At 47.4% G+C, this 16,621-nt stretch overlaps 1 protein-coding gene across 1 annotated transcript in view; it reads right to left on the bottom strand.

Moving 5' to 3' along the window:
- Positions 1 to 16,621, bottom strand: part of LOC138292721 (guanylyl cyclase C-like) — a 453,160-nt gene that overhangs the window by 329,342 nt on the left and 107,197 nt on the right. The window contains exon 6 of the mRNA XM_069231453.1: positions 4,168 to 4,264. Coding sequence (XP_069087554.1) covers positions 4,168 to 4,264 — 97 coding nt within the window. The remainder of the gene's footprint in view (positions 1 to 4,167; positions 4,265 to 16,621) is intronic.

Raw genomic sequence — 16,621 nt, 5'->3', positions numbered from 1 at the left:
GTAATAGAGGGGGTGGGGGAGGGGGGGAGAGATAGAGAAATAGATAGAGAAAATAGATAGATAGGGAAATCGATAGATAGGGAAATAGATAGAGAGATAGGAAGATAGGAGGAGGTGGAGAGTGAGGGAGTTAGATAGTGGGATAGAGAGATAGAGAGATAGGTAGATAGGAGGAGTGAGGGAGGTAGATAGTGAACGGGTTAGATAGGGGAGATAGAGAGGGGGATGCGAGTGGGGGAGGGGGATGAGGCAGGAGCAGGAGGGCAGGCGCGGGGAGAAGAGGACGGAGGAGGCAGAAGAGCCGAAGTCAGAAGACAAGAAGAACAGAAGACAAGAAGACAAGAAGACAAGAAGAACAGAAGAACAAAAGAACAGAAGAACCGAAGAACGGAAGGAGAGAAGAAAGGAAGATCAGAAGACCGGAAGGAGAGAAGAAAGGAAGACCGGAAGAACACAGAAGAACACAGAAGAAGATACAGAAAACGAAGAACAGAGGGCAGAAGACCACAGGAGAAGATGAGGAAGAAGAGAAGTAGAGTGAAGACGGGGGAAAGAAGAGTACAGAAGAAGATTACAGACGAGGAGCGAGGAGGAAGAACAGAAGAACAGAGAAGAAGAAAAGAAGAAAAGAAGCAGGAGCAGGAGAGAGGGTGAGTAGCGCGGGGCAGAGCGAGGGGCTGGGAGGGGGGGGGTACTTACTGTGAGGTGGGTCTCAGGAACTCAGGAACCTGGAGGAGCTGCAGCGGCAGGGGGAGTGACCTACCCTTGGGTCAAGGGTCGCTACCACTGTCGCGCAGCGGCCGCCATATGAGGTAGGAGGGGGGGAGGGGTCAGGTGGGGGCGAATGGGAGCTGGGGGGCGGCGGCGTGCAGGAGGTCGCGGCGGGAAAGCGCGAGGGAGGGGGGGACAGGTAGAGTGAGAAGAGCTGGGGGAGGGGGGTTTAAGGGTGGTAAGTGTTAGGAGGTTTAGGAGATAAGGGAGAAAGATAGGAGTAGGTTTGAGAAGATAGGGGAGGGGGGTTGTACAGGTGGGTGAGGGGGAGAGGTAGAGTGAGAGGATAGGAAGATAGGTAATAGAGGGGGTGATGGAGGGGGGGAGAGATAGAGAAATAGATAGAGAAAATAGATAGATAGGGAAATCGATAGATAGGGAAATAGATAGAGAGATAGGAAGATAGGAGGAGGTGGAGAGTGAGGGAGTTAGATAGTGGGATAGAAAGATAGAGAGATAGGTAGATAGGAGGAGTGAGGGAGGTAATAGTGAACGGGTTAGATAGGGGAGATAGAGAGGGGGATGAGAGTGGGGGAGGGGGATGAGGCAGGAGCAGGAGGGCAGGCGCGGGGAGAAGAGGACGGAGGAGGCAGAAGAGCCGAAGTCAGAAGACAAGAAGAACAGAAGACAAGAAGACAAGAAGACAAGAAGAACAGAAGAACAGAAGAAGAGAAGAAAGGAAGATCAGAAGACCGGAAGGAGAGAAGAAAGGAAGACCGGAAGAACACAGAAGAACACAGAAGAACACAGAAGAAGATACAGAAAACGAAGAACAGAGGGCAGAAGACCACAGGAGAAGATGAGAAAGAAGAGAAGTAGAGTGAAGACGGGGGAAAGAAGAGTACAGAAGAAGATTACAGACGAGGAGCGAGGAGGAAGAACAGAAGAACAGAGAAGAAGAAAAGAAGAAAAGAAGCAGGAGAGAGGGTGAGTAGCGCGGGGCAGAGCGAGGGGCTGGGAGGGGGGGGGTACTTACTGTGAGGTGGGTCTCAGGAACTCAGGAACCTGGAGGAGCTGCAGCGGCAGGGGGAGCGACCTACCATGGGAACTTAATAAAGAGAGGTTAGAGTGGATTGGAATGACCTCCATGCTGAGGGACGAAGGAACTCTCCCTCCCCTGTCGATACCCCCACTGAAGTGCACCAGAAGACGCATAGCTTCCTGAACACCTGTCACAGGGCAAACGTTTTCTTTTCTTTATACGTTATCGTTCCTATTTTTTTTTTTTCAGGCTTACCTATGAATCAGAGCTGAGGGGGGAGCGGTTTTGGTCGACGCAGTATTGTCGGTGGGCGTGCTCATGTCGTGCCTATTACCAGTGATATGTGGTAATGTAAATGTTTACAAATACTGCTTCTTTCTCTACACAACTGACCTATTGTTCCTTTTTGTTCTACATCTTAAAATTTCCGATAAAGAAATGTATTTAAAAAAGTTGGGAGAGAAGGTCGAATTTTCTTTTGGAAGAATTAGCCCAGCCTTCATATGGAAAATGACTTTGAGAGGAGCAAGGTATGGTTCAGGAGCTCCTACTACAATCGCTTTAAGACGAGTAAAGTATGAATGAGGGACTCCAACTACAATTGATTTGAGAGGAGCAAGGTATGATTAAGGAACTCCGTCTAAAATGGCTTTGCCAAAGTCAAGATAGAAAATGATTGAGGCAAAGGCTGTAGTTTTCAGTGGGGTAGATGATAAGAGGTTTTTGATTTTCTTTAGTGGTTGATGGTGGACGATGGCAGATAGAGATAATATGTTAATGTTGGTAGGAGGGAGAGTTTAGTTTAAATTATAAAGCACTAGAAAAGCCTCGCACATAACTTCATTTAGATGAGTGGCATCAAAGTTATTTTGTGTTTGGGGATTATAAATAGGAATTCTGTTTATTGAGAAGGTTTAGCATCCAGAAGATGTCGTGTATCCATTGTTGTAGTTTTGAGGGGCAGGATCAAAGAGAATATCATTCAACCTATTTATTTTATTTTTGCAGTTTTACAAAGCACAAACTTGACCCTAAGTTAATCAAGCACTTTACATGAGCAACAGTCACATTACACAAGGTCACATTCATCTTTTATTTGAGGCACGGGGAGATTAAGGCCCATAGTTATACTTTTTGGTGCAAAACTGTGCTAACACAGTTTTGCGTCAAAAGGTTTACCGCTGGTTTGCATCATTCCAAAGCACCAGCCGGGCGCCAAATATATGGAATGCCGCAGGCCGGCGCTAAGCTTAGGCTACCATCAGAAAAAAATTACGTTAGCTGGGTGGGGGTGGCGGTAGGGGTGAAGGGGGTTTTGCCTCAAAAATTGACACTAGGCTGGTTAGAAGCAAACAAATGCTGCTAACTAGCCTAGCGTCATTTCCTGATGCACAACCTTCCATAACACATGACTTCTGTCTTAGCAAAGACAGGAGTCATGCCCACCACTCCAATAGCCAGCACAGGGGGCCAGAGTCCCCTGGGCATGGCGATTGCACCCAGTGCCATGCAGGAGGCCCCATGTCAGGGCCCCCAATTGCACTTAGAAATTGAATTTTTTAGCAAATACTTACCAATACTTACCCTACTTATCTGGGATAGGGTCCCCCGTCCTCTAGTGTCATTCTGGTGAGGGTGGGGGTGTTCCTGGGGCTTGGGGTGGGTACCTGTGGGCCCATTCCACGGTGTTTGACCATGGAAATGGGACCACAGGTCCCCTAATGCCTGGCCTGACCTGGCTTAGCGCCATTATTTAGTCCAGCCTCCCACCTGTGCACCATCTTTGCATGGGGGGATAAATATGGCGCTATGGACTTAGAGTCATTTTTTGGACGGGAATGCCTACCTTGCATCTCATTGATGCAAGGTGGGTTCACGCATCCAAAAAATGATGTTAACACCTATATTTTGATGCTAGGCGGGTCTAGCGTCTAAATATAAATATGGAGTTAATTTTGCACCGTTTTTGTGTCAAACAAATTATGCACAAAGGCGCAGAGTATAAATATGCCCCTAAGTGATTTGCCCAGAATCACAGGATGTTAAATTGGTGCAGAGATTCGAACGTGGCTCTCCAGTTTCAAAGTCGTCAGCTCTGGCTGTAACACCACATCCTCTTCTATCATGAATGATATTGAGAATTATTAATGATATTGATGAATGGAGACCATGGACTTATTCAATAGCAATGTTAGCAGTTCAAGAAACAGGCTAAGCTGTGGAGTAACAGATGACATTGACGTTCTTTCAGAGATTTCAAATCTAAAACTCAGCTCTCAATTGCTTTGATCATTGCTTTGACTATAAACAACAAATTGGTCCCTGTACATAGGATCATTGTAATGTTTCAGGAGGTGAAATCTTTGTCACTCATAAATGAAATAAGAATGTGAAATAACAAATCTAGGACTTACTTTAAAATATCAATCAGAATGATGACAATTTCTGAAGAAACTTTGCTCACTTCCAAGACATTTCTGAGATTCTCAGGGTTACCACACACGAGGATCACTGTGAAGAAACAGGAGAACGTGTAAGTTGCCGCAGACGAGAACGGAAATGAGTACGGTAACACCTAACACAGGATATTACACAGGATCAAGAAATCAGAGACAGGGACGTATGGGAGAAACACACACAGGCAGTATACAAAGCTTACTCTTACAGTCCTTGAGATGTGCAAACACAACATCAAAATATTTGCCAATAAAAGAGGCAAAGATTAATCAAACACAACACCCAAATATCTGACACCACTACCGAAAAAGCCGACACAAAAACTCCACACAAGAAAGACAGATATTGAAACAGAGCCTATAAAAACACACCATCCATATATCCAATATCTGAGAAAGAGAGCCATGTAAACACAGTGCTGGTATCTACCCTATCATTGACGCAGGCTAGTAAAACGCACCATCCAAAAAGCTGACACTGCTGGACCACAGCCTACACAAACACACAATGCAAATATCTGGCACCAACACACTATGCTCAGTGGAGAATACTAGCAACAGAACTTAAGACACCATTCCTTTATCTGATTCTACCAATAGAATGCGCAAACACACCTTCCAAATAGTTGCTACTATTAGTGGCAGAACTACAAAAACGCAATATCTAAATATCTAAATATCTGAAAATACTAGCGGTGGAGGATACACAAGCACACCCTTAAAATGTCTGACTTTTAGGGGCACATTTGACTAACCTTTCACACAAAGCAACACAGCAAACAAAGTTGCTGTGCTGCTCTGCCTGAAAGGGGGAGAGCAGAGCTGTGCAATATATATCAAGATAGGGCAGTTTCCTCTCGTCATGCACTGGCGCACTTTAGGCTGCCATGTGTCAACTCACACACCTTGCACCATAGTGTAAGGGTGTTTCTGTTCGGTCAAGCATAGGTTTGTACTGGCCTTCTAGTACAATAACTATGCATTAATACCTTTCCCACTATGTATGTGCTGTACAATCAATGCAGCATAAATGCAAATTGAAAAGTATGGAGAAATTACAACATTGCTCCTTTCCTGCCTCTAGAAGCCATATGATTTTGGTGCAAATCCCTGCTTACCAGTGTTAGTAGAAAGGGGTTTGCCACAAAACCCATGAGTGGTTGCATAAATATGCTCATGTACCACCCATGGAAAGCCCATTTGATGCAAAGTAGCGCAAAGTAGTATGTAGTGCCATTTGTGTTACTTTGCCCAACTTTCCAACACAAATCCTGATTTGGGTTGCAACGTAAATGCCACCATAACACTTAGCACCAAGTTTGCACTCCCAAAGTAATGTAAACCAGTGCACTGTGTTAGTAAATCTGGGCATCAGAGTCAACACAAGCATTCATGCAAATATCTTACATATCCAGTATCGGAGATTATAAAAACACACCTTCCAGATACCTGACACTACTAGCAAAAACCCAATCCAAATATCGGATACTACAAGTGCCACAGTCTACTCAAAAACCTTTCCAATTATATGACACTGCTACGGTCAGACCCTACAGAAATACACCTTCCAACAATTTCACAAAATTAGCATCGCAGCCTACACAACATACCATCTGGATATTTGACATTACTAGCAATATATCCTACATATAGGCACTGTCCAATTATTTGACTCTTATTAGTGGTAGAGTCTGGAATTCTGTTCATGGACACATGCCACGTCCGGGCTCCCTCACATCAGGCATCTCCATGTCTCACTCTGCATAGAAGAATACACAAAAACATGATGCTGTCTGCTCTCTTATATGTACTGGGGTAGCAGCTGCGTAAAACCAGTGCAGTGACAGAAGAAATGGTACCTATAGGTGATTCAAGTGACCTTACCGCTTACCTGAGATTCATTAACACTTTATATTTGACTTAGATCTATCTTCGCTAATTAGTTTACAAGAGCTCCTCGCCTCTCCTCCCACCAATATGGTACTATTTTTGGCCAACGTATGTTCAGATAAGCCACGTTTTTAGAAACATAACCACTCAATTCATAATCAACCCTCAATACATGATAGTGTTCACATGTGCGGGTTATTTGGTTTTTTTTCTTCTGCTTATGCAGTGTGAGCTATCACTCAGCCCTGAGTTGGCTTTTATATTGGACATATGACTGATAAAAGTATAGCATGCATGTTACTTGGAACCCTTTGGAGCCTAAACGAATGTTACACTGGCCTTGCACCAACTGGGGGTGTCTCCCTTTGAGAAATGGCTTCTGCTCCATTTAATCTCCCTGGATTTTTTACTGTTTTGGCTACCTACTTTATAGACTCCTGTTGTGAGTGAGTCCCCCTACCTGAGTTTCACTCACTGTAAGCTCTGTCATAATGGTAGGGGAGAGAGGGCATTCTTGGGAGGACATCAATGCGGCCGCCTGAAATGAGAGCTTCCTCCTCTATAATCCACCCAATCCTCCTCTCATCAGCAGACTCCCATACTGGAATCCAGTTGGGGAGGCGGAGCATCAGAGTCTGCTTGGATCTCGGGGACCCCTTTTAGAGCAGGCTGGTCCTGACCATGGGCCACCGGATCCCTTTCTACAGCTCTAGCTCAATGGCCCTTGGTGCTGCGGGGTCTCCAGGGTGTGGTAGTTCCGATGATGGCCGTGCCTCTCTTCTCTGTACCCATTGTAGGAGCTGAGAGCTGTGCACCACCCTCTTTCACCATACATTGGGGCAGAGCAGAGGAGTCCCTGACTTGACAGGGCACAGCCTGCTTCCTGAGGAGCCTCCATCTGGACGGTTTGGCCATTGGACTCCCCACTCCTGCTTGACTGCCCTTTGCACTGCAGAGTGCGGTCACCCAGACCCAGACCCGAACTGAGCTTCTACTCATCACAGGACCCAGGGATGGCAGCAGCCCACTCCTCCCATTGACCACTCGGGCAGCATACAGGAACCCCTGACCTGACGGGGGCAGCCTCCTGGGCTGACCTGAGGGGCATGCCGCATTGGCTGTAGCCCCCGCCCTCCACCCCTACACTTGACACCTGCTCTGGGTTCCTCCCAACACTTGCCACACTGCAGGGGCAGGGTCCAACTCAACAAATCAACAAATCACAACCACCATTGGCTGGCCAGCCATTCCTCTACTGCCTTGGCAGCTGGGGCCCCTTCCAGGGAAGTACTAACCGAACTGTCCACAACATCAAGGAGTGAGTTCACTTTCTCGAGGAGTGCACAGAGGTTGCTGAGGGACAAGCCGCTGAAGGCCCCAACATAGTGGACTTCCTCAAAACCTGGTTTAAAGATCCAATGGCTACTCAAGATCGCACCCTGTTCTTTTCAATTGAAAGGGCCTACTGGGGTACCAACTTAGCGCCCCTTGGTGGGGACACCTCTTTGACCAATCATGGCACAAATCCTCCATTTAAAGTACCGAGATGCTATCCTCAAAAAGGCGAGATGTACTCATATTCTACACTCTATCAGTCCAAAGATAGCACACACCATTCCTCAGAGCCAAATGAGACTAGCGCAAAAGGGGGGTCAAGTACACCCTCCTAATTCCTGCCAAGCCAACAAACATCTCTGATATTAAAACCCACTTCTTCAATGATCCCTCTGATGCCGGAGAATGGGTGGAAACCAGGAAACTCCACACAATGCTCTGGTTTTGCAGAGGTTTGAAGACACCATTGAGAGGTCATCGCCATCACCACAGCAGGGCCCAAGATGGACTTCCTTCAGCACAGGTGGCCTCTTCTCCGGATCAGTTCTGAAGAGGTTGCTGATTGACCCTCGATGCATGGCCTACCGTGACCCCCCCGGGGTCTCCTCCGTTTCTTCCTTGAAGGAATCAGATGCTGGAACATCTACAACAATGCCCCCTTTACGACCAGGTCTCACCTCCACGGTGAGCCCCCAAACAGCTAATGATTTGCTATAAAAATCCTCACTCGTTGCAGGACACCCCATACCCAGTCCAATGGAGAGTGGTCGGGTTTCTTTGAGGCCCTCAACCAGCCATTGCCATACACCTAATCACAGAGCCTAGCCTGCCTTTTGCTATTGGTTCTACCTCGCCATCCCCCATCCCTATGTGGAACAGTTGTTCCCCAAATTGAGCAGCAGGTCTGGAACCTTCTACGCATAGTAGTCTCTCTGTTGTTGATTTTACTAATTGGCTTGGGTTGTTTCTGCACTCTGGAAGCATCTCTCCTCCTAAACCTCCCCCCCCCCCGGCTTCCCCAACACTGCAATCGCCTGAACTTCCACCTTCCCCTGGAAATGTCTGGAGGTAACCCTCTTCCCAGGATTAACAGTAGACAATCCTATTGGAGTATCTCCTGGAACATATGGGGAATGCACACCCCCTCCAAAACTACAAAATACACACTTATCTCGAGCAGCATGGAGTTCAGATAGCCTTACTTCAGGAGGATTACATTACCGTAGTTGAAGGGCTAAGGCTCCAAAAGTGATGGAGGCGCCACGTATTTACCACTAATTTCTCCATATATGTCCAGTGTGCACTACTTTGGGTGCAGGCAGGAATCCCCCTCTCAGTGGTGTCACTAGATATAGATCCGGAGGGTGGTTTCACCCTCCTGGAATTCATCTTAGATGGCTTCCCTCTGCTTCTGGGCAGTGTGTATGCACCCAACTCTGATCAACCACAATTCCTTCATCACCTCTCCTTCCACTTGGCCACCTGGACCCACTTGCTGTGGTTACTAGGGAGAGACTTTAACTGTGTCCTGAACCCTATGCTGGACCACTCCCACGCGCACTCCTCAATACCCTGACCATCGCAAACACCTGCTGCTTGGTGGCATGGCTCAATCAATGGTCCTTGGCAGATATCTGGCACCACTACAACCTGGTAACCCACCACTACTCCTACTACTCCCCAGTATATGACGTATTTGCCCACTTGGACCAGCTGGTTGGCTTCCTGGAGCTATGTCCTTCTGCCTCCTCATTGGGCTACCTGGAATGGAAGCAGTCTGATCACAGCTCCCTGATTGTTAGTGTAACTTGGGGGAGACTCCTCTGCCACATCCACATGTGGCAGCTGCAACCCTCCACTCCAAAGGAACCCACCTTCAGAGATGCAGTCTCCAGTAGCATTGTAATCTAATTTGAACATAACGAGGCACTGGCCTCCTCACACTTAGTCGAATGGGAGGCCTTTAAGGTGGTGGTCAGGGACTACTGCACTCAGGTGGTCTCAGGAGAATGGAAGACATTGCTCTGCACCTTAGACGCAGCCGAGAGTGAGTACATAGAATGGTAATGGAACCTGGTCCAGGACCCCTCCTACCGTCACTTGCTGTCCCAGCTCTGGGAAAATGAGGCCTTTGATGCCTGGACTACATATTTTACGTGCCCCACACAAACTCAGAGGCCGACAAGTACAGTTACCTCCTGGTGCTGCTGGTCAACAATGATTCTTAAACCCCTCAGATAGTTTCAGTCTGTGGCTCAGGGGTCTCCAACTGCACACCCAGAACAATATCATTGTGCCTTCACTGCTTACTACTCCATCCTCTATGCAGGCAGGTCTCGATGCCCCATCACAGACCAAGATGTCTGCATGGCCAAAATGGGATGGGTGATGGAAAAGACCCCTAGGATGGATGGCCTCCCAGAGGATTTCTACAAAACGCTCTCCGGCATTCTGACCCCTAAACTGACAAAAGTCTATGAAACTGTTGCCAGGGAGAGCTGACTTCCTTTCACACTTTGGGAGGTGCCTTTGGTATCCCTGCCATAATCTGTGAAAGACCAGATCGATCTTGCCTCATACCCCCCAATAGCCATGTAAATAAGGACTACGAGATCCTTAGTAGAATCCTGGCAGACAGAGTCCAACAAGTACTTCCACGCCTTATTCACATGGACCAGAATAGGTTTGTTCTCAGTAGGAACACTTCTCTTAATCTCTGCCGCCTCTATAGGATCATAGACACTGCACAGGGATCTTTGCCCAGAGTGACTGCCTTGGGCCTAGACCTTCACAAGACTTTTGATACCTTGCATTCGGATTTACTCTTTGGAGTTTTGTCACAGATTGGCACTGAGCCCCACTTCACCCTGAGACAGTTGGCACAAGTCTTGCATATTCTCCTTGTCCCTGGTGTTGCAGCCAGTGCACCTCTATCTGAGGGACAGCCTGGTCCATTGGGAGACCACCTCCTTTAGGTATCTGGGTACCCGAATATTCCACACCACTTCAGACTTACTAGAACCCAACTCATCGGTGGTGGTGTCCACCCTCCTTTCCCAGGTGACGTTCTGGCGGTCACTCCCAAAGTCTGTAATGGGTTGGGTCACCATTCTTAAGATGGTAATGCTAGCCTCATCTTTTGTACTATTTTGTGGATTCTCCGATTACTGTTTCCAACACATTCTTCTGGGGATGGCACGCTCTCTTGGGGGATCTTATATGGCACAACTCTCACAGCCGTGTGGCTCTAAGGAAATCATGGCCCCCATTCTTAGATATTCTATCCTAGTGGCCCAATTACAGTGGCCGTCATACTGGCTGGTGGGCTGTTACATAGAGGACACAAGCACTGTTAAGCCCTCCATTGTCCCCAATACCACTCCTTCAGCAAGTAATCCATAGGACCTGCACACCATCAAATCCCCCATGCTTACTTCGGGTGGCCCTCCCATGTCTTTGCAGAGCTCTACTGCTCACTCGTCCAGCGACTTCATATGCACCAGCAATCTCTCTGTTGGGCACGTGGATATGCTGCTGTTATGCCACAACCCACCGACTAGGTTCCTCTACCCCAACCAGCATGAATATGCTAGGAGACTTGCTCCAAAATGATCATCTTCTGCCCTTCACAGCCCTGAAGGCCAGTTAGTTCTTCCTAGTATATGCCACACTGGCTGGCATGCCCTGCAAGCTTTGGGGAACCTAGGGTGAGAAACCTGCTACCCACCAACCCTCCCCTCCAAATCATATTCACCGTGGGGGCATCCCTTGGTTGATTAGGTGGCTCATCAGAGCTTTTCCAAAACTGTCTCAGGTCTCATTTTAAGCGCTTAGGGAGACATAGGAGGTAGAGTTTGTCAGGGCCCTTCATGTGAATGACTGTGCCCGTACTCGAGTCTACCTGAGGAGGATCTCTAGCAATGCCCGCCATCAGCTGATTCAATTGCAGGTGCGCCATAGAGCTTATCTATCTCCATAATGAATTTCTAGGATTTTCCCAGGAGCATCAGATGTGTGTGCCAGATGCTCTGTCCCTGCCGCAGGTCTGAAGCATATTCTATAGAAATGCCTTCAGATCCATGCCTTTTGGGACACAGTGCCACACACCTCAGGGTAGTCATGGGAATAAGAGTGATAAACTCATGGGAGGCCTGTGGCCTGGTATCCTTAAATGACCCCAAAAGTGTCAAGACAGTGATTCGCTTCTCAGAACTGGCCTTCATACACGCCAAACGATTCATCATGATGAAGTGGAAACTCTTAGGCCCGTATTTATACTTTTTTAGCGCCGCATTTGCGTTGTTTTTTGACGCTAAATCGGCGCAAACTTTCAAAATGCAATTGCATTTTGGAAGTTTGCGCCGATTTAGCGTAAAAAAACGACGCAAATGCGGCGCTAAAAAAGTATAAATACGGGCCTTAGTGACCCCATCTGTAGAGACCGAGGAACACACCATATTCAGGTGGGTCAGGGCTGAGACAATGGCCCTCTGCCATGTGGAGACTAGGGGACTCCACCGCTGACCTATTGCCCAGACCTGGGAAAAAATACTGTCTCGACTGATCGACCCTCCAGCTCATACCAAACCTTTCTTGGATGCTGATAGCCCTCATCTGCCCTCACCTCTGGAAATCAAAGAGCACTCACAATAAGAGGGAGACAAAGGTGGAACAGTGAAGCCTACACCTGGGGCCCTCTGCCTCCAATGATCATTCTCCTTCCCCAACCACCCTACCTGCCTCTGGTGTCAACTACACTTAATCTTCCCCCCGGCCTGGCAGGGGTCCATCCTCCCACCTGCTTCACCCTCTCCCTGACCCTCCCACCTCTGGCTCGCCTCCCCTTGTTCCCAGCCACTTGTTACCCCCAGTTTTGGTAAACCCCCTGGTTACGTCCTCTGATACTCTCACATTGGCGTTAGCTGGCTCATCCCACTTTAACGGTCTGAACCACAGCCAGCGACCTTGCACCATGCTACCTCCACTGCAGCTCTATTGTATCCCAGTTTATCGCCGTGCTTTGTATAATGCACTGGGGGTACCAGGAAATGGCATGTTTGGGAACGAGTGGACTCATTTCTATGCCTGTTTGTAGTTATGATAAAATGTAATAAAAATCATTAAAAAGAAAATTGTGGATTGGGAGTGCTAACCACCAGTGTCCACTTTTTAATATAATGCCGGCTGCTGCACATTTAAGGTAAGAGGCTCTGGGATAGTTGCACGTTAATACGTACACTCATGCATGTTCACATGTGCGCCGTCTGAACATAGGATACTACCCTCTAACTCTGCCATACCAGTGTATCCACCGCTCTGCTGCTCCCAACCTCCTCCCCCACTAAAACAAGCACCTGCAGGTGGATGAGGCCATGTTGAATCGAATGAATTCTGCGGGCCTGTTGCTATTATCAGACACCACCAGGGCACTCTAAGGGTGGAGGGATGGAATCATTCTTCAGTTTGCCCTCCCTCTCCTGAACCTAGATCTACCGTGCAGACTGGGGGCTCGGAAAAGAGCAGAGCTTGTTGTGGATAACTATAACAGCACGTGTAGGACTCCTGCATTGTTTTGGTCCCCAGACCTGACTGAATCATGGAACCGCTGTTGGGAGTGGGCAGAGGTGATCACTCTGAGGGACAATAGGGCAATCATTTCTAAATTAAGGCTCCAGGGGATGAGGTTCCATGCAGTAGGGGTGGCTAGTTGAGGGGCACTGGGTGCTTCCTTGGTGGAGTGAGGACTTCTGCTACCCTGAGGCTCTGAGGGAGTCCTGTATTTGAAGCACTCCAATGATTGCTTGCAGAGGAGATGATGAACTGGCATGTGTGAGATAGCTGACAGACTTGCATAGCACCTTACCATGTTCAATGGTTTTTCATACTTACTTGGAGCATGTGTAGCCTAATCAGCACCCCAGTCACAGACAGATTCTTGCTACACTGTGGTACTCCTTGGCTTTGTCATAGGGATGGAGACAGACCACAGCTTCCTTGAATCCTCCCCTACTCGCTATGTCATAATGAAAGGACCAAGCACTGGGACCGACAACAAAAGATTGAATCAGAGGCGATGCCTTAAGCTCCTGAAGATTTGATTTAGACAATGAGGTGAAGGAGTACAACCATGAGGTGAAACAAAGGAGCTAGGGAGATGGTTGGCCCCAGGACATCTTGCTTTAGTAATCTAAAGGGGTTGCATGTTCAAGAAGGGACCTCATGTCAACCCACTAACTTAGCACCAGAGGCGGTTCCCTCAGACAAATCAGATGAAATCTTGGCAGCGATCAAAGCTACCTACGAACCCATGGAGACCAAGATCGACAAAGCAGCTCCTGAAATGGGTCTGTTGAGGGAGAAACAGCAGAAATTGATGGAGAGGGACAAAACTACTGTGGATGGCATCATTGAAATGCATCCATCGGCAAACTCAATTCAGACTCAGATATTGGTACTAACGGAGAAAAGTATGGCATGGGACTCAGAAGGACATAACCATAGAAACATTAGAATTGTGGGACTTCCTGATGTCATTGAGAAGACAGATATGATATTCTTTCTTTAAAATTGGATATCTGAGGTGGTGACTCAATCTGGACCCTCAAAGCTTTTCAGATTAGACAGAGCGCATAGAGCAAACTGTTACCCAGGGTTCCTCCCCATCCGGTGGTGGCCTGACTGCTGCACTACCGGGATAGAGACATGATCCTGCAAAATTCAAGACTAAATGACCCCTTCACAATAGAAAATCAATCTGTGCTAAAATTTCTAGACTGTATGGCCACTGTGAAATTTAGATGAGCTTCTTTCCTGGAAGTCAGGAAATCTTTGTGAGAAGCAGGGATTAAGTACATGTTGCTGTTTCCTGCCAACTGCAGATTTTGAGCTGAGCAGAGTACCACAACACATCAAATCAAGCAATAAGCAGAAGCTGACAGAACAGCTCTAGTGGAAATGATTCAAGTTGAAAGAAGCACTGTTAACCCACAATCATTTGCAATGAGCAGTGAAGACGGTTTGAACTTGGACAGTTGTGAAGGTGAAGACATTGACAGGTCAGTTGTGACACCGCAGACCGCTGATGACTTGTACCCACAAGCGGAGTACACTGGCTGCATGTAAACTAGGTTACACTTTAGTACGGCAAACTGTGCCATTCAGGCCCATATTTATACTCTGTTTGCGCTAAATTAGCATAATTTTTTTACGCTAATTCAGCGCAAATCTAACTCCTTATTACTACTTTGGCGCTAGATACGTCTAGCGCCAAAGTTATGGAGTTTATGTCATTTTCTGGACGTGGAAACCTACCTTGTGTCAATGAGATGCAAGGTAGGAGTTCCCGTGCAGAAAACGACGATATGGCCTTAGCACCATATTTATCCCCCATGCTAAAATCTAGCACAGGGGAATGAGGGTCTTTAATAATGCAAGCCTAGCGCCATTATTTAACGCCTGGGTCAGGGCAGGCATTAGGGGACCTGTGGGCCTTTTTCCATGATCAGAGACCAAGGAAAGAGCAAACAGGTGCCCTTCCCTGGCCCCAGGGACGCCCCTTACCCACCCCACCCACACTAGGAAGATACCTAAGGATGGGGTGACCCCATCCAAGGTAAGTAGAGGTAGGTATGGATAAGTATATATATATATTTTTTTTTAAATGCAATAAGGGGGCCTAACTTGGGCCCCCCTACCATGGCACTGGGCCGAATGGCCATGCCCAGGGGACCTAGGTCCCCTGGGCATGGGCATTGGGCTGGGCGGGCATGATTTCTGTCTTAACTGAGACAGGAGTCATGTCCATGGGGTTCTAACATCAGAAAATGACGCTAGTCTGGGCGGAGGCATTTTTTTTGCCTCTGCCCGTACTAGCGTCATCCTCTGACGCTAAACCCCCTGTTCCCACGTTAGCGCAGTTCAGCATCAAAAAGTATAAATATGGGCCTCGGTATCCCTGAAGAATATTTTGGAGGAGGGGTGGCTAAGAAATTTGGGGTTGATACATTATCTAAGTAACTAAGTTATTCATATGCAGGACGTTTTACGGCCTGGCCTGAGAGAGGTGATTATGTCATGACGAGACATGCCACAACTCCCCAGGTGTCCTCCCTGATTATACATCCATGGGCAGAAAAGAGTTTTCAAATTTTGATGTTGTAAAGGTTTGGCAGGAGCACTATTATTGGTCCCAGGGAATGGGAGTTTGGGATTTCATTGTTGTGCATTCTGGTGATGATAAATTGACTGTAATATTCAAATGTCTTAAAAATAGAGAGCTGGGTCAAACAAGACGGGGGTTATCCTTTTGGGAGATTGGGTGGGGAATACATAATCAGGAAGAACTTACTGTGATCATAGCAACATAATGCCTACATGGATGAATACACATTTCTCACACAGAATGAGCAAGGCATGGGATTGCTCACCAAGAGATACAAGATCCATTATTATTTGAGAAGATGGGCAGCAAAGCTGATTTTCCTCCAGGAACCACCCCGACTAAAAAAAGAAGTCATCCAACTATAGCATCAATGGAGGGGCTATGTGTCTGATATGGGCTACTTTCGTTATGCCAAAGGAAACCTGATTTCAGTTCATCCTGTCAGCACAGGTACACATAGATATACAGGTGTGGCATGTTCTGGTACATGGGTGGTTTGATCAACTGGAGATCTTTCATATGGTCTCCACCATATTGGCTAACTGGCTTAAAAAACTTATGATGATTGGGGAAGACACTATGGCCCTCATTATGACCTTGGCAGTAAATACCGAATACCGGTGCGCTGACTGCCGCTAGCATACCGCTGTGGAGGCGGACATCTGTCCACCAGAATATGACACATACATATAAAACCAACAGAAAACAGCCACAACCACAAATCCGCCAGACTCACTGAACATGATAAACTGTCGGTACTACCACCCATACCATTACACCACCAAAACTACTCCCAAATAATGACCCACGAATCACCACAGCGGATATTCAACAGCGGTAAACCACTGGCGGTGAACACAGCTGCGGCGGCAATGGCCACCCAAATACAAAACAAGACAACGTTGGCCAGAACAAAAAACCCACACCTGACACAAATACACACACCCCACACACCCACCAACGGCACTATAAAACACACACCCACATCACCCACAATCCTTTAATAACATAAGACGACTACACTTT

Source organism: Pleurodeles waltl, chromosome 4_2, assembly GCF_031143425.1.
Source record: "Pleurodeles waltl isolate 20211129_DDA chromosome 4_2, aPleWal1.hap1.20221129, whole genome shotgun sequence".
Classification (NCBI taxonomy): domain Eukaryota; kingdom Metazoa; phylum Chordata; class Amphibia; order Caudata; family Salamandridae; genus Pleurodeles; species Pleurodeles waltl.
This window is presented reverse-complemented; position numbering and strand designations above follow the sequence as displayed.